Raw genomic sequence first — 22,100 nt, forward strand, 5'->3', positions numbered from 1 at the left:
AGGCTCGTTATTGTTTAAAATCTTGACGGGGTCGTCTGTATCCGTATTTTATATACCGGCCGACGATGCGTCCCCCTAAACAACCAGTTCAGACGACACGGTTTATCGACGATACGATTTGGTATTTTTGTCGAATCAATAATACAGTAAATCATCGATGAATGTTCGATGGATCCTCGACACTGAACATATTTCATAAATTCATGGCTAAACAAATATTGACTTCAGAATTCAGCTGGAGATCTCTCCTTGTCAGTGGCCGAGAGGAGTCTTCGAACACTCATCGGATGATTTACCGTGAAGCAGCATTCATACGATTCCGTATTTTCACCGACAATCCAAGTCTCTTGCCTGTATGCTTAATTCCTTTGTTCGTGTGAATGCTGCTTTCGGCTCCAACGTTTCGCGTTTAATCACCTTCCAGTCGAGAACAATAGTATAATGATTTTACAAATACAGTATTTCCTCCTTACAAGCACATCTTGTCGATCTTCTTGTAACGAGCGCGAGTGAAGGCTATTCTCTGTAAGCTTGTAGTCGCTCGCTAAGCAACGTGATTGTAGAGAAAGAGAATATTTTATTTCTTGATTCTGCTGTGGGGTAATAGCAGCTATCAATCTCGATCCTCAACTTGGATTTAAACTCGATTCGCGGTTAAATCCAACCCGGTGTACTCTGTATAGTATTGGAAGATTTCCGTACAGCCGTAAATTGTGTGTCGGTAGGACGATTAATATCGAGGAGAACCGTTTCCATAAATCTACCATCAAGCATCCCGGTCTCTTTCGTCGCGGTTCCCTTGGAAAGCATCGCCCGTGAGAAAAGAGCTTCGTTTTACAGGTATTCTTTCGTCCTTTTTTTTTCTGTTTTTTTTTTCTTAACACCAACGGAGCCACGGTGTAATTCCTGCGCGCGCGCGTCGGTAATTAGATCAGAGCCGGCCGGTGTGCTTTTAATGAAACCACACAGCCGCGAATAGCTCACGGTTACTTTTCCCGTTGCCGTTTCCACGCTTCGGATCCCCCTTTTGCTTCTCGAAGTCGCGTCGGTGCTGCTTATTAACAGGATGAAAACGATTCCGTCGACAAAGGAAATGATCGTGCGCGCGGGAATCCCAAGCATCTCTGTTTCTGTCTCTATCTCTATATGTATAATATAAGCGCGCTGTTCGGCCCGCGCTTACGTAGGTTAAAATCGACACTATTTTTCTAAGAATAAAGATAACTTTACACTTTCTTATGTACTCTATCTCATAAAAATATGAGAAGTACTAGACTTTCGGTATTGGAGTTTTTAACTTATATTTTGGCTTGTGGGAACTAAGAGGGCGAAAGCATCACCGCAGCATTCAACGGACTGTACTGTCTGGTTTCCGAACGGGCTTCAACCCCCCGAAGGGCGTGAAAGAAGAACACTCGGAGGACGACGAACTTCTCAAACGTTTCGCAAGTTTATTCGCGACTTTGATCGTTCGAGCAACAGTCGTCGGGACTCTGGCGTCTCGGGAACCATGACAAGTCGCGCGTGTGTCCACCGTACGGCCAGTGATTCCGAATGCAACCAAAGACGAGGGGGAGGAGGAAGAGGAGTCCGGGACTCAGGGGCTGGAAACTTAAATTAGGCGTCTCGTGGGGAGCAACGTAACGCGCGACGCTAATTAGACGCCACGGATTTACCGCGACTGAGGCGCGGCGGCCACCGAGTGGTTGAACTACTTTCGGAGAGGCCGAAAAAATGGCCGAGTTCCGTTCGTTCGCCGCGCGGTTCGAGTTACCACACGGGATTCGTTTAACGCTGTGCCTCGATTAACACTAGAACTACCAAACCAGTCAAAATAACTGGTCAATACACTTACAACGACGAGTAAAATGTTGCGACAATACATTTTATGATATGAGAGTGAAGAGATTAGTCAATTTATAAATTTTCAAAAGTTTATCCAGCGATCGCAGCAAATATGCGTTTATTCTCGGTAGTTCTAGTGTTAAATTGTCACCGAATTCGATTGTCGTATTGCCCCTCGCGGATACGATTCACGAAGAAAATAACCCGTTGTCACCGTTGTTTTCGGTTTAATACAGATCGTTTAATTACCAGGAAGCCTGTAGAAGACATCGTCGGACTCCTTCCAGTGCCTTTCCGACCGAGTCGATCGTCTCGGTTATCTTCCGCGTGAAAATTTTCCGATGGACGACGTAGGCAAACTGTTCGAATGATTCCAATCGCTCTTATCGCGAGGTGGTTGTCTGAAATAATAACGGAATAGAGCGGAAATGTTCGGCAGAGATCGACAATGACACGAAACATTGGATCGGAGCCTAAAAGGATCGTGCCCCGGTGAAATTGCATCATTAGCCTCGATGACTTTACGACAAGGATTTTGACCGCGTCCTCCCCCCCTTGGGCCTCGATTAAATTGCTACCCAACGTGGATCGGCTCTAATTTCGCAAACAATACTACCTGCTTCGTGAAATTCCAGCCGGACTGATTCGGTAACCCAGCGGGGGCCGAGTGTGCCTGCTGCATCGCCTCCTTTCCCGTTAATTTATCGCAGTGCTAATTCACCATTAGCTCCGTGTACGCGCGCGATAAATCAGGTTCAATTAATTCGCGGGAATATGATCCGGAAGAACGGAACTCCGCTGCTTTCGACGCTTTCAATTAACGTCCAGCTCGCGCGCGCGCGGTTGTGCGCCTCGCCTCGTTGGTCCGCCGACGAAACGGGAGGTCCAGACACGCGGAAAACTAGGTGGAAGAGTGACTGAAAAAAAATAGAAACCATCGATCAAAAATCCGTATCTAAAAAAAAAGAAGAAAAATAACACGTATATCGACCATGGGGCTCGTAAGATCCCCCAAATCCTGCTGTCTAGTTGAAACGCGCGATCCCCCGTCCCCTTTTCGTATATCCGTCCTCTGAGACTGCTCTGTCTCACAACCAACGATAATACCGCGGGCAGAGGAACGAAAGAAAGGGAGGGCGGGGAGATAAAAAGAGGGAAAAAGGAACGAGACGTATCGCGCGCGATCGTCGGCAGAGGGCTCGAGGGAGGGGAGCAGCAGGAGAGCATTTGTACAGAAATTTCTGCGGCGTGCGCGCCGCCGAGAGCGGCACAGAGGGAAATGCGTTGTACGCCTCGTATTATCGTACACTCCGTTTGACGGGCGTGTGTATAATCTGTGTGTGTAGTAACGCTGTCCCCTTTCCCCCTCCCACCCTCCAGCAGTTCTCGTTCATTCATTCAAACATGCGTCGGCCTCGTATGCGTTCGCACGACGCCGAGCCATCGGGAGCAAACTGGGAGCAGGAGCGGTAGGGGAGGGGCCATGGGGTTTCTCGAGGGGCGGGTCAGGGGCAGGGGGGCGGTAGGTGCAGCGAGCGAGAAGGGAGACAGCTTTTCAACGCGTCAGCCGGAAAGGAGAATGAGGTTGCGGCAGAGTTCTCATTCTCTCGTGATATATCGCCCCCCTGCCCTTCACTCCTCTCCTCTTTTCTCTATACAGAATACTCTTCGCTGTCCCTCTGCCTCTCCTCATCATCCTACTCTCTTTTTCTCGTCGTCGTCGTCGTGATACAAGTCGATTCTGTTTTCCGGTTTCTCGATGACGGACGCTACTCCTGATTCCCTCCGCCCCACGGTGGATTCACCTGGGGAAGAGGTTCTTCCTCGATCATGCGTACTCCGGATTAGAATATGGAACTTTCGGGATTAGAATATTGATGGAATCGCTCCAGGGAGAGGGGGGATTATTAGGAACGCCTGGAGTCCTTTGAGAACGCCGGAACTGAAATTGTTGCTTACGAGTTTGGTGAATTCAGGATCGTAGGGGTGGGGGGTGTGATATCCCCGACGGAATCTCCATGGAAGGTTCATTGAGTTTTGTTCCGTGATAGCGATTAACAAACGGATCCCATTCGTTTAGAGATAGAATCGATCTTATTTTTCGTTTGTTCGTTGAACTGATACGAATCCTTTTTGGTGGGGGGGATCGCTGTTCCAACAGATGTACGCAAACGTAGATCGATATTTGAAATGAAAATTGATACTGTATCACCCGTCACTGGTCCACACGAGACAAGACAGGGATCCAAAATTGATTCGTTCAACAGGGTCATTTCTGGCAACGGTGCCCGCTGTGTGTGCGCTCTATTATCCAAGAATCCACCGTGTCTTTCGCCGCGAACAATTAGAGTCTCGATGTCTGTCTCGGCTGGCGCTACCTGTCGCCCGGCTGACGAGCCAATAAAGTGGGGCCTCCACCTCGCGTGGCCTCGGGGAGACAACTCCGCCGCCGCGACAGAAGGGGCGCGCAGAGAGACAGGAAGGGAAGAGAGAAAAAAAATTAAGTCACGCTACCAGTTCCTCCGCGGGGCACGAAAAGCGCGTCGTCGCGCACCGGGAAAGAGGAGAGTAGAAAGAGGACACGGTCGGCGAACACGCGACAACGGGACAACGAAAGTTTGCCGGGGAATAATAGCTCCGGGGACAGATCCGAATATAGTTTTTTTTTTCCTACCGTCGCCGCGAAGAAATAATCCCGAGCATCAGTTTTTTTGTTTCTCTCTTCTCTTTCCACCCCTTCTATTTCTTTCTTCCTTTTTGTTTTTAATTAAAATTTACGCTGGTCCCCAGAGTCGCGAGCAATTTCCGTGCTCGCGCGCGCGCGTGCACACATCCTCGTCGCTGCTGGGATCGACCGGAAACGGAATGCGCGAGGGAAAGACATGGAGCCCATGAGTGTCATCATCTGTTTCTAGGCCTATAATAATATTTCACGATTGGCCGTACTAAAGTGACGATACGATGATCTAATTTCAAGTGTCACGGCACACACGATCTACAAACTTAGTCGAGGTAGAATCCGTCGAGAAAATCACCGTTATATTGCAACCGGGCAATGATTGTCAGTTTCGGTGTCTCAGAGACACTAGTAATCGATTCTATTTCTACGAAAAGACATCGGATGAATCTACGTATCCTAACGAACAGAGCTATACAGCGAAAGGGGGAACAGGGTTCGGTAATAGGTTTGTTAAAGGGTCCACTAATGGATTCGTCGGGCTATTCCAACCGTCCTACTGCCTGAGACACTCGGTGTCGAGAGCGTGATCTATTTGAAGAGATCGACGACTAGACGCTGAGGTTCGAGAGACCTCGGGGCAAGCCTTCGCATAATGGAGGCCCTCTTTACTCTCTTGTCACAGGTTACCTCGATACAAGTTCCACGTTATCCCCCTCCACGTTGAGCAGATCTCACTTGAAAGGGGACTAATGAACGTGATCGATTTTCAAAATTGTATCGTCCCCGTCCAAATTCTATCAGAGGTCATCTTCAGACGATCCATATCTATAGCCTGTCCATCATATCCGAAGCCATCCTCCAATTAAGTTTAAAAGCTAACTGTTTATGTTAGTTACTCAATGTAGTTGTGTCTCACGTCTAAGACATCGTTCATATTACATTAAGTATCTTAAATTTACATAGTGCACATAAACGAAGCCAACAATCTTTCCCCGTATGTCATCGATAATTTTCATTGTACGAAGATTCCACGGGTCAAGGATGCGATAAGTAGTGTGTGAGCTCTCTCTCTCTCTTTCTCCCGTTCTCTGTAAACACACATTCGTTTACGCGTGAATGGAGAAATACGGGATTAACCTAGGCGCTCGCGAAACCTGGTGCAATCCAATTAAACGAATTTCACTTGAACCGATGAATGGTTCTGGCCTCGTATCGAGCCTGCACGAAGGTCGCCTAGTCACGGCACAGTTTCATACGTATTGTCCTCCCTCCTGCCTCGTGGTTCCGTTCGAAGTTCCCGCTTTTTTTATCGGGATGGGGAGAAGTTCGCGAACCTGTCGATTCAGTTTCGCCCGCGTCTATTTAAATGCCACACTGAGACCACGGACCATGCCGATGGATACCATGCCAGGCGTCACTATCTTTGGACCGCGAACCACTAGCGGGACGCCCCGGTAGGGTATCGAGAAATGCGTCCAACAATCTATCGGCTCCGCCGCGCGTGGTTCATCGATCAGGGAATAGTTTTGCGGTGGGGACAATGGATTGATCGATGATATCGCCTACTACGAGAGGAATTGTTCGCCTCGTCCATATTCGTTCCTCGATTCCAAACTATAGTCCATTCTGGTCATATGGGCTCTTGCCATGTATTCATTCTCTATCCTACGCCGCTATATTCGATCCACCGTTTATAAATATTCATATGTTTAAATATATCACAACAATTTCGATTCGTTACGATCAGGGCTTAAACTGGGACACGGAATTCGTTCCGTATTTTTTTCTTTTTCGGGGACAGACCCGGTATCGGAGAGGACAGGCAGTAATCGGCCAGAGGGACATCAACGTGTGTCCCTCCTGTCGATATTCCATCGAGACAGGCAATACGGTTTTGCCTCCTCCAAAACTCCCATTAGAACTGTGTAATTAATTCGCCGGGGATGGAAAAGTGGGCCATCCGCCGTCGCGCCGACGAGTGAAAAAGAGTATCTCTCCAGTTCGAACGCCGACAGGAGACATCGATCAAAATCGGCGAGGAACGCTCCTGTGAGTGCCACTTGGCGGGGCGAACGGAGAACGATGATACCGATTATACATCCGCGATTTCGGCCGCGAGCGCCAACGGATGGAAAATCGTTCCCGATAGAGGTAATCCATACCCAGAGTAGTGGAGAAGGATGAGGGGCGATCAGTCACGCCCGACTTCGGCTGGATCCTTATCGTATTCGTCTTTCTGGTCGACTAAAACTCAATACAATAAATCATCGATGAATGTTCGAAGGCTCCTTGGAACTGAGTGTTCAGATGTCATCCTCACCACTTGGCGCTTCATTGGGGTCCATACGGGACTTCCCTCTTCTCCCCCTCTCCAGTGCACAGTGGGTCAGAGGACCTGAAAAAGTGGCCAAAATTAATAAACTCGTCTAATCTTTTTCAAACACGATCCCTATAGGTTTTTGGGACGACTATGAATCTGTATATCGAGAACTGCAAATTCAAAATGGTGGATCCAATATAGTGACTGAACTTATAGGTTTTTTTTAAAACTTTTTATCGATTGCGTTCTTGAAATTTGATACTTAAATTGTATCGATATGCGCGTAACATGGAACTTTCTGTACGTACGTATTCCAGTGGCCATTACAAGCCGTGAACCGTTGGTTAAAAACGAACCAATTAAAACGAGATCCGAAGAGGATCATCCGCATTACGTGTCGTTGTAACGTACGCGACGAGTGATTCATCGATTGTCCCCCGTGGAAATTGATCGTTAAAATTCGGATTTCGTTTCGTAATCGGGGGAAACGGTATTGCAGCGGGGTCGAGCGTTAAAAAAAAATGTTTTCTTTGGCCTACGACGCCCCACTTCTGTCGTAGTGTGAACACAATTCAGCGTTACATTCAACAAGCAAACAATCGACTGCCACTCGAGCTACGAACCGGAATCACGGAGGCGGTGGGGGTTGATTCTGCGACGACAAACATTCGTGTGTTAATTTTATTTGAACGAAGAATTGGACGAGTTTTGTAGGTGTTGATAGCAGAAGCGGAGTAGGGGGGCAGCAGACGGGAAGATGGAAAGATAAACACAACAGAGCGTGCAGCCGGTGCGCGCGCGGTTCTCACGCGGCGGCCATTCCGCGTTGCGTGTAATGTATGCACTTGCGTAAGTGCACACAGCCGTTGCACCCGACTCCGGCGGCCGTGCAAATCTCGTTGTCACGCGGTAATCCGCAGGTAAACGGCTTCCTCGCGAGACTTACCGCGATTGACGAGAAATAAGGTAAAGAATAAACAAAAAAAAACTCGTGGAATTTTCATTCTGTACGGTTACCATTGACGGCGATAAAGGTGAGTTATACACACACGAAGGTGAAACCGCTACATTCCCTTTCTCCGAAACGGAAACACACAATACGGTAAATCATCGATGAGTGTTCGAAGGCTCCTCGGCACTGGCAAGGAGAGGTGTCTATGTGTAACGCTGACTTTTTACTAGGGTTTAGCAGAGTGATAGAGCTTGAAATTCTGAAGCCACTGGTATACTTGTTTCAACCGCGTATGGCCATTCGTTTTATGAAATATTTAATGCTCAGTGAGCCTTCGAACACTCATCGCTGATTTACTGTATGTACTCAAATCGAATTTTACGCGGTCCAAATTGTCCTCGATATCTTACAAATTTTTCACGCCAAACACACGATAAATCGATTCTCGAGGATCTCATGCTTGGCCGTTAATCTCCGCGATAAACATTCTTATCAGCGACGCGCGTGTATGTGTCACTGACACGTGGCACTGACTCTCGGGCGGGATTAAAAAACAGCCGCGGAAAATCCGGCCGATCATTGTGCGGCGGATGAGACCGGCGACTCGCCCCTGGGACATAATATTCGTTCCAAATGAAAAAAGAAAAAAAAAGAAAAAGAAAGGCGTTCCCGGCCGGCTCGCGAATTCGTTCCGACGTGTCAAAAATCTAATACGCCAGACGGTATTACCGGGGACAAAGCTTCGGGGCGAGACGTTGTCCTATATTTTTCGGGCTGCTACTATGGGGCTGCGAGTGCATTTGCGATGCTGGAAATATTTCCTTCACTCGCCTCCGGCTGGTCTTGCAAAATTAAAAATTGCTTAACGAATATTCCTATAGTCTCCGTCACTTAACAATTTGATTGTGAACAATTCGATTGTGGTACATAATATAATGGGCTAGTATTCTCCAGTAAATTTTTTCTCTTGGACAAACGTCCGAGACCATCGGTCTTTCAGACTTGGTCAAGCTTCGAGATCGAACAGACAGAATTGAATATTCCCAGGGACTAAATATTGAATTGAATCGTACCAGTTCACGTCTCTCTGCGAATTCCAAGCTTCCGGTACCACTTAAGCCCAAGTCTATGCCAGAGAGCAGCAGCTATTTTCAGGGGCGCTTTCACCGACCGTTGGAGTTTCCGCGTGTGTTCGGTCACGAGTTACGACACAACTTCAACCGGCAGTTTCGGGAACTCGGGCGCCGATTTCGCGCGTATTTTCGGGACATCTCGGGACCGCGCGCGCGTAAGTACGGTCCTCCGTTGCCTCTGGAATATCAACGAAGGTACCGGAAGCTCAACAAGCCTCGCGACCACGACGACAGTTCACCCAAATTAACTTTTTTATAAACATAAAACTACAATAGTATCTACGCATGTTCAGAAATATAAAAAAAATCACAAATTTGTGTCGTGCTTTTTTTTCGGAATTCGTGACTCGTCGCGCACGGAATGTCTTTTGTCGAGGGGATGGTGGGCACACACGGTTTGTCGGAGGTCACGCGTAGATCCACGCACGCCGCGCATTCTGGTTACCGCAGGACGGTCCTCGTCAGCTTCCTTCACCCTCTGGGAAAATTATGCATTCAAAGCGGGTATGTTAAACGCGTGGCCCAGAATGCAACGATCTCCCCTCCTCCACTCCCTACTTTTTCTGCTGCCTCCCGCGAACATGGAAATTTCATTGACGATTAATGTTTTGGAAGCCTTCGAACACTCATCGAGAATTTCCTGTATTATATTAGTGAAAATTAAGCTATAGGTAATCAATTCTGAATTACTCTCACGAAGTAATCTCACGAATTACAGTTTTGGCTACCGAAACGGGAGTACCATTTACAATTTAATGGTCTCACAAGAACAGAATATCGTGCCCGTCGACTTTACGTGGTTCGAGAATTCGAGGGATGATATACACTCGACAAGATTGTCGAGTTTTCGTGATTTCATTGATTTCATAAGTAGGTATTCTGTACCTTCGGGTAACGTGCTTCGGAAGGAACGAGCTTTCTCATTTTCTCTCTCTTTTTTCCGATTCTTCGTTGAAATTATTAAGTGAATTCGACGAGCCGCGGGCGGTGGAATTCAAGGAACGGACAGGCAAAAAGATCGCCGACAATGGCAAACACCCCGTGGTAGCGCAAAGTTCCACTCGACGGAGACCGGGGCGGGGGCAGAGATGGGAAAAGGGACGACGGGGCACCGGGGGTATTTGTTTAAGTTCTGGTATTCTTATTGGCACTTTCGACCTGGATTTCTGGGCCGCGGGGGGAGGAGAAGAAATCGATGTCAGTGGTGCAGGGCCGCTGCTAATCGACGTTAACGGAATTTGTTAGTACGAAAAGGAAGCACCGTGTGCTGAGCCAGCTTCTTGGCCCTAACCGCTGTAAGAAACCGTGTAAATCATTCGACAAACGTAACTCGAACGGGAATAGTTTAATCCCAAGGAATTACCAAACCGACAGACAGCAGATTTTTTTTTTACGATTATTGAAATTATCGTAGTGCTTTCGACGGAATTTATATTTGTGTTTAATTTACTATATTACTACGTATCGTACAATTTATTCTAGTATACATTCAACGCTGGTAGTTCTAGCGTTAAGAAAGAAACCGAGCGAAAAATTTTAAAACAGTTCAAATAACCGAACCAAAGGGAAATTCAATAATACCAGTCCGTAGGAATAATTACAAATAAACTCACCGAAACGAGAGAGTAAACCTGCGGAACCCCCTCCGGAGACGAAAACGTTTAATATTCATTTTATATCCCTGCATAACGATCAATTCCTGGCGCTTCTATTCAAATGTTTCGCTCTTAGATTAGTTTTAGGTTCTCCCGTTAAAACAAAGTTGAGAGTAGGTATATCGAGCGGTAATTCCATACAGCAAGCAAGACAATTCTACCGTACGGCGAGAAGAGTAGTATGGTGGAGTGGGTAGAGGGGAGAGACGAGGGAAATCCCCGCGATAAGTGGAAACGGACAGTGTTAGCCAGACAGAGGGTCGAATCCCTTTAGGAGGCTGCGAAATTCCGAGCTCGTTGCGTCACGCGAATTCGTTAGCGAACTTCTCCCTCCGTCTTGTAGATGTGTGTGTACGCGTATCAAGCTTCCTCTCTGTACACCTACGCGTGTGTAAGGGGGGTGGTAATCGAAACGCGCAATAAAAGAGCGACGAAACGACAAATTAATTAAACTCTTCTGCTCGTTTTAGATTTTAATGCCGCGACTACAGAGGCGTTGCGTGCGATAACTGGGCAACACGACGCGCTTTTGCCACGCGTTCGTACGTTTGTTCGTTGCGCGAGCTACAGCGGAAACTGATGAAATTAATTAACGCCCGAAGGAAAAAGGAAGGACGGCCGAGAGAACGAGCGTTAATCAGAACCCCAACCACCCTTCCCTTCCCCCCCGCGAGACGCCATTTTCTCGACCGAGAAATGGAATTAGAAGGGATACGGACGCTTAACGTCTCTGCCGGTTGGCCGATCAAAAAGATATATTACGGGTTCGGTACCGTTGGAATACTGAAATAAGTCGATTTCTGGTTTTATTTTGGACAACTTTCGGACTAAGTGGTTTACCTTTAGAATTCGTGGTTAAGGGAAGAGTGGGTTATCAAGGACACTTAAGTGAAACAGATAAACAATACAATGTCCCGATTATTGTCCATGTCCCTAATACTGAATAAGAAATGTTTAATAATATTATTTTTGAGACTGAGACTATTTTTAGGTTAAACAACACGTGAAACGATTGAATGAAGTTATGCTACAACAAGTAATTGGGACATCTACCCAATAATCAATGAAACGTAATCAAATTTTCAGACAGGTTATAATATTTCTCAATTAATTTTCGACATGGTTTGTTAACGAATACACCGAAATGCTCGGAACTACCCCACGTATATCATCCCCGAATTCGTGCAGACGACACACACGTTTCGTCTAATATCTTCCTTTTGCTCGATCTGTTCCAGGGGACGCACATCGACTGCTGAGCGGCAAGAGACGATAAATCAGCTGGTATGTCAAATAATCAGCTGGTTGACTCCTGTCTGTAAGTGTCTTTCTCTCCTCGAGCTCTCGCGAGACTCGTAACCGATTAACTACTCTATAAACATACCTTTTCTCTTCCCTCTCGAGCAAACGAATTAACAAACGCGTGGTTAATACTTTTTCAACGTGTACTAAACACCTTTCTCTCTTTCTGCGATTAACAAACACGAAAGCTTAGCACTCGTCCGATTGGCAATACAGAAAATCACTTCCGATTCTATTCTATTCGTTGTCGCTTGGATCCGTTCGTAACCTGAGCCCAGTCGAACCTCCTCACTGGGGGACAGGCTCTTGACGACACGGTGTTCGACCGCGTGAAAAAGACAGTTACAACGATTCGTTGTTTCGCGGCCAGCCCCGGTCGTATGTATAATATTTAGATCAGCGCCAACTAATAACGCCCGCCCTGAAATTGTTGAATGTCAGGCTGGTGAACCGCCGGATCGAGAAGAGACAGGAGCACAACATTACGCGCACCGAGATCACGCAGAGGTGACTAACATGTCCTAACTAACGAGGTTAGTCATTCTGAATGCGAGTGTACAAATGATAGTCGTTCACAGATCATCTCTTTGAGCAGCCCCCCCCCCCCCCCCCCACCTCAACCTGTTTCATCACACTGATCATCTTCAGCGAGATTCATTCAGCTGTGTTGCCGATCCCCTAACTGGTGAATCCTCGATTCGGACGAAATATGTTCATCACTTCCGATACCGATGGATGTGTCAGCTAATTTAATGATAGAGTAAACGCGCACCAATGAATGAACACTTAAGAGCTTTTATATTTATTAAAGTCGAATTTTAAATGACATTAATATTAATAAATATATATTGGGCGCATGAAAATTAGATTTTTTAATATCTATATCTGTTCATAACGTATAGATTTCAATTTGAATAATTGGAAGGATAGTCCCCTATAGATAGATCCCGCGAAATACATCACCCATCGATATATCATTATCACTCAAGTCTCATTAGTCAAAGGAACGTACACGTGACTCAGAATGAGTAACTTCAGCCGCACTAACAACGTGTGTGTATGTGTGTATTTGTTTGTGTCGCATGTTTGATGAGAGTAGTGTCCACGTGTGTAACATGGACACAAGTAGTTTAGCGCAATTAGAAGTATTTCTGGACGCTTTTGTAGGCCATGCGCCTCCGTAACGTTTCGTTGTGTGTGTGTGTGTGTGTGTGTTTGTTTTTTTTTGTTTTCTTCTCTTAGGACTCGCCCTGATCATTGCCACATCGTATTCCTTTTTTCTAAGTAATAATCGATCGTTTAAAAGCAGCAGGTGGTTCATCCTCGTTCTGTTTTTGTCGTTTCAGACGCGTTCTCCAGGAAAAAGGTCCCGACATGCCGCAATACACGTAAGTCATCATCCCCGGGCCGAAATCGAACAGAAATTCGCCGATTTACGTATTAACTCGGAGATACCACCGTGGAACGCCGCCGGTAATTGTTCACATTATTGCGGTCGTTTTCCAGCGGACAGAGTGATGCAGATTACCACGGAAGTAACGGCCAGGCGGACACCCATTCGTTGCATTCGTCTCACTTGTCTGTCCAGGAGGATCCGTTGCTCATCCGGAGCCATAAGCAACAGACTAATCAACAAGTGAGCCCAGTTTACCCAGAAAATCGAATTATCCACCCCTTCAAAAATTTTCTCTGTCGCGATCTTTCGCGTCGTTACACGGAGGGGAATGGTGAAATCTCAATCGAACGATCGGCTCTTCCACTTTAACCGAGACCACGTCACCACGGACCGAGACACTCCGCTCGTTAAATACGAGAATGTTAATTATTTAATCGATACCCATTCATTGTCAGTATAAACGGTTTAAACGAGTTCCAACTTAATCCGCTAACTGCATTTCCCTACTACAGTAGACGCTCTACTTTATCGCTTTAACGACAATATCTGGAACATCTACGAAACTTCTCTAAATGATATTCAAACATTAGAAAAACGGTGACCATCAACTTTTCCCAAGAGAATACACCGATTTTCAACCCGCAAAGAGGGGTCGTCCTCTTTCATCAGTCGTGATGGATTCGTGTGGTTTCAGGTGACAAGCGTGTCGAAGGTGGTGCGCGAGGTGTCACACATGGAGCCAGACCCGGGGGCGGTCAGCTACATGTCGGTGCCGTTGATGTCGCAGGACTACCAGCACGCGGATCCACGGTATCCGACCGACGCGTACATGGTCGGGTTCGAGCATTACGAGCCGTATCTCGGTTATCCACCGCAGCCAGGTTATCCGGGTCCCCATGGCATCTACATGCCGCGCTCGCATTCACCCCACAGCCCTCACAGTCCTTCGGAGCACAGTCGGGCCTCACCTCCGCATGGTAAGTTGTCATGATTACAGATTCCGACGATGTACAGTAAATCCTCGATGAGTATTCGAAGGCTCCCCCGGCACTGAACATTAAATATTTCACAAACTAGTGGCCATTGTATCTATTCTTGAGAAAACGAACTCGATGTACTCCTACTATGTTGTCCGATCACATCGAGTTTCGTGCGTGTAACACTAATCTTTTTCTTTCGACTTTCTTCTTTCAAGAATACCTGCGTAAAGCGGCGCCGTACGTGGAGGGTGGTTACAACGACATCGATCCAGGTCTGAATCCAGCTCTGCAGGATCACTATCGTATCACACCTAGTCCAGGCGGTCCCGGAGATCAATATGGTACGTTTCGATATATACCCGGAGTGCGATATTACCAAATGCAAAAATAAATTTGACAAAGAAAAACAAACAAAACAAAACAAACAATCACTTTTGATGTTACGTCGTTCGATTTTTCCGTGGCCAAGAGGGGTGGTCACAGAGCAACGTTGACATTCCCCGGCCCAGAGAGCTCCCCTATAATGAGACATTCAGCCTATCCATGGTCCAAGCGCGACGACGGCACCGACCGGCTATTTGTCTGCTCGTGGTCACGGGTCCGGAGCATAATTCACTTTAATTATCTCCTATGCCTGACGTTCGTTGTTATTTTGTGTTCTCTCTAGATCAAATCAGCAACTCTTGGAATATGGATGACTCTGGCGAACCCTCTCAGCATCCTCATGGTAGGGTCACATCAATAATTTATTTAACAAATTTTATTTTCTCTCACTTTCTCTCTTTCTCTCTCACGCTCGCACTTCTTTCGTTTCCCTGTCTTGTTTCTCACTACACTGCTCTCTCGTTAAGGCTTCGTATCGTTGACCCTCGTTCAGCGGACGTTTCGTCTCATTCCCGTCCATATTCGATGGGTGATATACGAGTGATTTATGCGTTTCACGCGATATCATAGGCAAGAGCCAGGTATCAACACAGAACCCTGTTTCAGTTCAGATCTAGTCTTCAGCGATGATGGTTTCCATTGGTCCTCGCAACAATAACAAGCTTGGAGCAATCTTCCGTGGCGAAGTATATTAAAAACACAAGCATTTGCAGCTAGTAGGAAGAATAGTCTCGGCATACTCAGTCCAATTAATAAAGATCCTCGAATCTTCTGTACTATCTTCCGCTTAACACCCAGCGTGTGCATATTCTTTTCCCGTATATTCTTCTGGTACCACTAACAACACGAATTTAACACAGCACATAGGTAACACACGGTTTTTCCCCACATTTTGGGGCTTACGGTTCCTGGATTTTCCGGATTCTGGTGGTCATCTAGCTCCAAATAGATTGTTGTAAACGTGCCCCCGTGTGACCTGGATTGTCTTAATCTGATCGCAGATGAGAGCAAAGTGCCCTACGGCTACGTGTCACCGTCCCCATACGGACCAGTCGGTTATGGGCCAGGCGTTGGGGTGGGCCCAGTCGCAGTTCCTAGCGATGTGCCCGGCTACGACGAGGGCCATCCGGTGGTCCCGTTGTCGTCGGGCGTACCGCCAGGGATGTTCGAGGACGAGGTTCACCTGCAACGGTTGCAATCGCGACACCCGGTGGTCCCTGGTATGGCCAGCCCGTTGGACGACGATCAGAAGTCGATGAGATGGCGTGATCCGAATCTGTCCGAGGTGATCGGTTTTCTGAGCAATCCGAACAACATCATCAAGGCGAACGCGGCCGCGTATCTGCAGCATCTTTGCTACATGGACGACCCGAACAAGCAGAAGACGCGAAGCCTGGGCGGTATACCGCCGTTGGTGCAGCTACTCGATCACGATAATCCCGATGTCTACAGGAACGCGTGCGGCGCGTTGAGAAATCTGTCGTACGGGAGACAGAACGACGAGAATAAAAGGGCCATCAAAAATGCTGGAGGAGTGCCGGCTTTGATCAACTTGCTACGCAGGACATCCGATGCCGACGTGAAAGAACTGGTCACTGGGGTGCTGTGGAACCTGTCGTCTTGCGAGGTTAGGGAACACGTTTGTTCGAATTATAAGGATACAGTGATTCACAAATTCGTTCGCGGAACATTGTTGCGTTTATTTCAACCGGGTTACGTACGAAATTAGGAATCGTATTTCAAAATTTATGATGAAATTCTTCACGACAGCTTGGACAAAAGTAATCACGAGGATACGTAAGGTCAATGTCCCTACTCCTACTTGTGTAAAAAATTTATTAGATATAAAATTTAAACCTCCTTTTATAACTAAATTTAAAGCAAAGTATTTTTAAAAACATTTCAACTTAATAATAGTTCATTTAATATGAAGTATAAAATATCCCTATTTCTGCTCAGCGAAAATGGAAGTGTCAAAACCAAGCTTTGGCAAGCAATATTAAAGATTCTGTAAGTTCTCGGTGTTCAAATCGGGACGTGATTAGAAACAGGGACATTGACTTTAAATGGAAACTGCATAAAGATTTGTACACATAATTGTAATGTGGATGGTTATACGAACGAATTACGTGAACCACTGTATTCTTCATCGTCCGTTGCGCTCTTTGGCCATCGCATGTGTCAATTCAACCGTTCCGTGTGTCGTGTGCTTTTAGGATCTAAAGAAGTCGATCATCGACGACGGCGTGACGATGGTGGTGAACAACATAATCATACCGCACAGTGGCTGGGACCCGAGCTCGTCCAGCGGCGAGACATGCTGGTCGACCGTGTTCAGAAACGCTTCCGGGGTGCTACGAAACGTCTCGAGCGCCGGCGAATACGCGCGGAAAAAGCTCCGCGAATGCGACGGTCTGGTGGACGCGTTGCTCTACGTGGTACGGTCGGCCATCGAGAAGTCGAATATCGGCAACAAAATCGTCGAGAACTGCGTTTGCATACTCCGTAATCTGAGCTACCGTTGCCAGGAGGTGGAGGATCCGAATTACGACAAGCATCCGATCCAGTCGACGGTACAGAACAGGGTGGCAGCACCCGCGAAAGGTGAGAGCCCTTAATTCACTCTTTCTCTTTGCTTTCCCTGTGCATTCTGGGAATGATAAAAACATACGTAATACACCCTTTTTGCCGTGGTGAGACACACAACACGGGTTTCCTCAGTGGGCATGCGGTGACACGCATGCAGCCGAATTGTGTGTGTACGTGTGTGTGTATGTGTGTGAGTCTGTGGATGATAAGCAGTTTATACCTTCGCCCTTGGGGGAGGGGGGCGATAAGATAAGACAGGAAACGTGTACCGCCATTAAGTCTCCAAGCAACGGGTACAATTTCGAGATAGTTATGGTTGAGAAAAGAATATGTTAAATGTTCAACCGTACAACGTTCCCCCGTTTACTTGATGTAGACCGAATTTTTTTCAGTTCACTGTCATTTATCCCTCTTAAATTTAAGTAGGCTCGGTAGTTAGCCTCATAGAGGTAGGTTTTACAGTTCAGAGTGTATAACTGGATTGTGATCAGCAACGAGGGGATGATACTTGCATATATGTAATTAATTGAATATATGTAATAACAACGCTTGGGCAGTGTAACGTTGTTTTGAACGATAAACATTCGTATTATTGACAATGGTGTTTTTCCATACGTTTTTTTTGGTTGTGAAATGTGCAAAGTAGTAGTTAGTACTTGTAGATAGCTCCGCCCCCGTACACCGAATCTATCGAAATGTATCTACACACCTGTGTGTCCACTTAATAAGTTCTCGTTTGTATATGCTTACGTTTGTCTGAACTTGTGTCGTTTTGAGATCGCTTGAACGTTCGATGGACAGTAACTAGGTTTGGTTTTTATGGTTGAATTGAAAAACATCTCTTTCACAGATACAACAAGATGTCTTTTTGAAACAATGATCCTCCCAAGCACGTGACGGTTAGAGCAAAGATCCGCCCCCCCCCCCACATGGACTTTTGTGTTACCCTTAATTTGTTTTTTTCGAGGTATCGAGCGTCGTTATTGTTTCAAAATTTGTTCCTCCTGCGACTCTGTCCTGATTTGTTCGTTCAAGTTGATATCGATGATTTTGTCCGGTACATTTCAAGTTCTTTTTTTTTTTCGAAACAAAAAATAAAAAAATAAAAGGTATACAACAGTTTTGGAAAAGAAACAGAAAAGTTATGTCCTTTCTAGTTTCGCATGGATTAAAGTGTGTTTCAATCTTTTTAGCGTACAGTTTATGTCAAGGTAAGACATTCTTGTAATTCCATCGCTAATTTATTTAGTTCCTTTTCTTTTTTATACGAATTTAATTAGTCGATGCATGCTACGCTTTTCGACGGTTATTCGTCGGTTTTTACCGGGAACACGCCGATAATCCGACGCTGATAGAAATCGTTACTTTTACCCGAACTCAGAGGAACACGTTACATATCAGTTCTTTATCACCGCAAAACAAGTCACGTCATCGGTCCCCTTATCATTGTTCTAATATTGGTTCTCTTGTAAACACGTCAATTTTTATCTGCAACAAAAAAAAAAAATGAAACTTGTTACATTACACGTACAATCTAGTCACTGCATTTCTATATGTTACTTGAACAAATAGATAGTTGTAGATATCCTGGAGGATTCTAATGTAGCAAAGCTTTAGCATCGATTCAATTGGTTCGTACTCGAATAGTGCATCCTTAGTGCGTTTAATATATGCCTGCCATGATCCTTCTTCAATGTAATAATACTCTGCTAACAGTTCGCCGACACCGAACGTAGTCTGAATAGTTCAGAAATGAACCATCTACGAGAGCATATAGTGATCTATCCAATTCAAAATTAGACCAGTTCTTGAAACTTCGTACAATTATAAGAAAAATTTTCAGACTTTCCCGACTCGTGTCCCAGCTGATAGCTTTAGTTTCTTTTGACTGCATGCTGTATGTAATTGTTCATGGCCAGATGTGTATTTTGATTCATTACTTGTTTGAAATCGATTCACCGAATCGAGCTCGCGTTAAAGGAAACACACACGCAGTATACAAACGATGTGCGCTCCGCGCAATTTTCACTAGCACTGTTCAGAGTGGACCAGCTTCGGAAATTAACGCGTGGCCACGAATCACTCTGTCCTAGGTGAGAACTTGGGTTGCTTTGGGGGTAGCAAGAAGAAGAAGGATGGTCAGCCAGTACAGAAGGAGACCACAGCCTCGCGTACAACCAGTCCCAGAACGGAACCGGTCAGGGGCATGGAGCTGCTCTGGCAACCGGAAGTGGTTCAGTCCTATCTGAAGCTTTTGCAGACTTGCTCCAATCCGGAAACATTGGAAGCGGCTGCTGGAGCCCTTCAGAACCTGGCGGCTTGCTACTGGCAGCCAAGCATCGAGATTCGTGCAGCCGTGAGGAAGGACAAAGGACTTCCAGTTTTGGTCGAGCTTCTACGAATGGAGGTACGTGATATTGTTTCTTTCATTTTGTGGGTCTTCGATGATTTTCGTAAGGACCAGGAAACGGATAAACTGGGGTTGTCCCCATTTTGGTTTATTCAGGTGGACCGTGTGGTCTGCGCAGTGGCCACAGCTCTCAGAAACTTAGCAATAGACCAACGCAACAAAGAATTGATCGGGAAGTACGCTATGCGTGATCTCATCCAGAAGCTACCATCTGGAAACAACCAGCACGACCAGGGAACGAGCGACGACACGATCGCCGCGGTTCTAGCCACTCTGAACGAAGTGATCAAAAAGAACGCAGAATTCTCACGGTCGCTGTTGGACGCGGGCGGTGTCGATAGACTAATGAACATCACCAGGCATCGCCAAAAGTACACGCCTCGTGTTCTTAAATTTGCAGGTAATGTTGACAGGATATATAACTTAGAGGAGCCTTTTGATGGTTCAGAATCTTTTGGCGGAAGTATTCATCGTGGATTTACTTCCGTTTGCAGGACAAGTCCTATTCACAATGTGGCAGCACCAAGAACTGAGAGACGTCTACAAGAAACACGGATGGAAGGAGCAAGATTTCGTGACGAAAACAGTGGCAGCGCGGAATTCAGGGCCTAATTCACCCAATAATGCAAATAGGTAATTGATCATCATCCGATAATAGAGCACCTTTTTCTTTTACTTTATATACGATTAAACCTTTCATTCATTTGAAGTATCGAATGTTTTCAGTTCTTTCTTTGCTTTCTCGGACTCTGCGATTTATTCTTGAGTATATGCTTTCTGTATTCACTTATAACTGTGTTTCATTGGTTTTGAGTTGCGCAGAGTCCGGTTTTAGTTACGAACATCGTGGCACTACGTTGAAATGTAGCTATGATTGTAGCACTCTGAACCGGCCAATGGCGAGCCAAGGGAGTACCAGATACGAGGACCGAACGATTCAACGAGCGAATATGAATTCTAATAACGTTGGTCGACCGAATATATATCAGTCTGTAAGTAACAACAACTAATGGCACCGTTGATCGACACGTTCTCTGGAATACGTTCCGTTGGTAGGATTAGGTACTGTGTTTCTCAGTGAAAGTAATTGAAAAAAAAAAATGAAAAAGGGGAACTTAAAAACACACGGATAGTGTTTGGAGCAATCTTTTGACAACTGTTTATTATTCGATTAGTATGTTTGTTTAATTCGCAGTTACCACGATTTTATTCAGAAGTGACTAATAAATGATTAAATAAAAAAAAAAGAATATCAACAAACGTCCAGGAAAGATGTTACAAGAGTTAACGAAAGCGGGGTATTCAACGACAGTGTGATTAAACCCTAGAACAGGTTTTTCTTTTGCAAATTGTGTCTTCCTCTTGTCAGTATAAGTGCAGATTATCTATATCTACAGATGAGATTCTATATATACACAATTTTTTTGTTTAAAATTGTATTAGATTTGTACACAGAGATTGATTTTGTTGTTTTCTCTTTTTTGTTAATTTTTATATCATATATATATACATACACACGAACTCATACATACACAGAGAGACACCTGCATTTTCGTATACGAAATGCTTTTGCGAATAATTACGAGAGATATATCGTATATATGTATGTATGGACGATACGATCATAATAATCATTATGACGCCTATAATAACCATGACACTTTATTTATAATATTTATCCGCTTGTACGAGGAATAGACAGAACCCGCGGTATCATTAGAACAGAAGAGTATGTAAACGAGCGTGGAAAAACAGATTAGTTGTGATAACAGAGAATGCAGTTACTTAACGAACATTTATAAGTGTATAAACTAAGTCAATTAACGAGTACCAATTATTACCGTGTTTTATGCTATGGAACAGCATTCGCTAGTGCAGTATTACTGTAGATTGCGCGCGGTACGCATAAAACAGTCCATTGAATTATCTAACAATTTTTACACCAGTAATCTACACTTATATAACAATACGAGGTAGGGAAAAAATGCAACCGTGCACGGCGCATGAAATATATCGTCTTCTGTAAGTTTTCAAGAATGCCCTTTTTCAATCGCACAATCTTTGTTCCACCGAGGTGTTTGATATAAATATTTCACGTTATCCGATGCAAATTACTCTCATCGCGGCACTCGCGATATTTTTGATTTCCGAAAAGAAAATCTTCAAAAACTGAAAAGACTTTGGTATACACGCAGACTTTTATATAATAAGATACGATGGGACAAGTCACGCTGTAATAAATGAAGACTTGCGCGCGCGCGCGCAAAAGCGAGAACCTGTCTGGTTCAAGTTCACACAGAGTGTAGAGCAACAATCTCTTTTTTTCACAATTGAATTTATTCGCTATAGTCGTATTTAAGGTAGAATTATACCTGTGAAAGTCCAGTTAGTAATGTTTGATACCCAAATGGATCGCAATGATCCAACGTCTGTCTTCAAAGGCATTTTATTATG

The 22,100-nt window shown here is 45.4% G+C and overlaps 1 protein-coding gene across 2 annotated transcripts in view; it reads left to right on the top strand.

The window, feature by feature from the left end:
* The window catches only part of LOC107192322 (catenin delta-2), a 28,411-nt gene that overhangs the window by 4,503 nt on the left and 1,808 nt on the right, over positions 1–22,100 (top strand). Inside the window, exons 2-12 of one of the 2 annotated variants that reach the window (XM_015581538.1) lie at positions 11,824–11,903; positions 13,234–13,275; positions 13,394–13,523; positions 13,978–14,260; positions 14,479–14,604; positions 15,649–16,274; positions 16,864–17,251; positions 19,330–19,643; positions 19,743–20,046; positions 20,141–20,279; positions 20,527–20,638. In XM_015581538.1, coding sequence (XP_015437024.1) covers positions 11,872–11,903; positions 13,234–13,275; positions 13,394–13,523; positions 13,978–14,260; positions 14,479–14,604; positions 15,649–16,274; positions 16,864–17,251; positions 19,330–19,643; positions 19,743–20,046; positions 20,141–20,279; positions 20,527–20,638 — 2,496 coding nt within the window. In that variant the 5' untranslated portion in view covers positions 11,824–11,871. The remainder of the gene's footprint in view (positions 1–11,823; positions 11,904–13,233; positions 13,276–13,393; positions 13,524–13,977; positions 14,261–14,478; positions 14,605–15,648; positions 16,275–16,863; positions 17,252–19,329; positions 19,644–19,742; positions 20,047–20,140; positions 20,280–20,526; positions 20,639–22,100) is intronic. The other variant, XM_015581539.1, reaches the window with a different exon arrangement.

Source organism: Dufourea novaeangliae, unplaced genomic scaffold, assembly GCF_001272555.1.
Source record: "Dufourea novaeangliae isolate 0120121106 unplaced genomic scaffold, ASM127255v1 scaffold335, whole genome shotgun sequence".
Classification (NCBI taxonomy): domain Eukaryota; kingdom Metazoa; phylum Arthropoda; class Insecta; order Hymenoptera; family Halictidae; genus Dufourea; species Dufourea novaeangliae.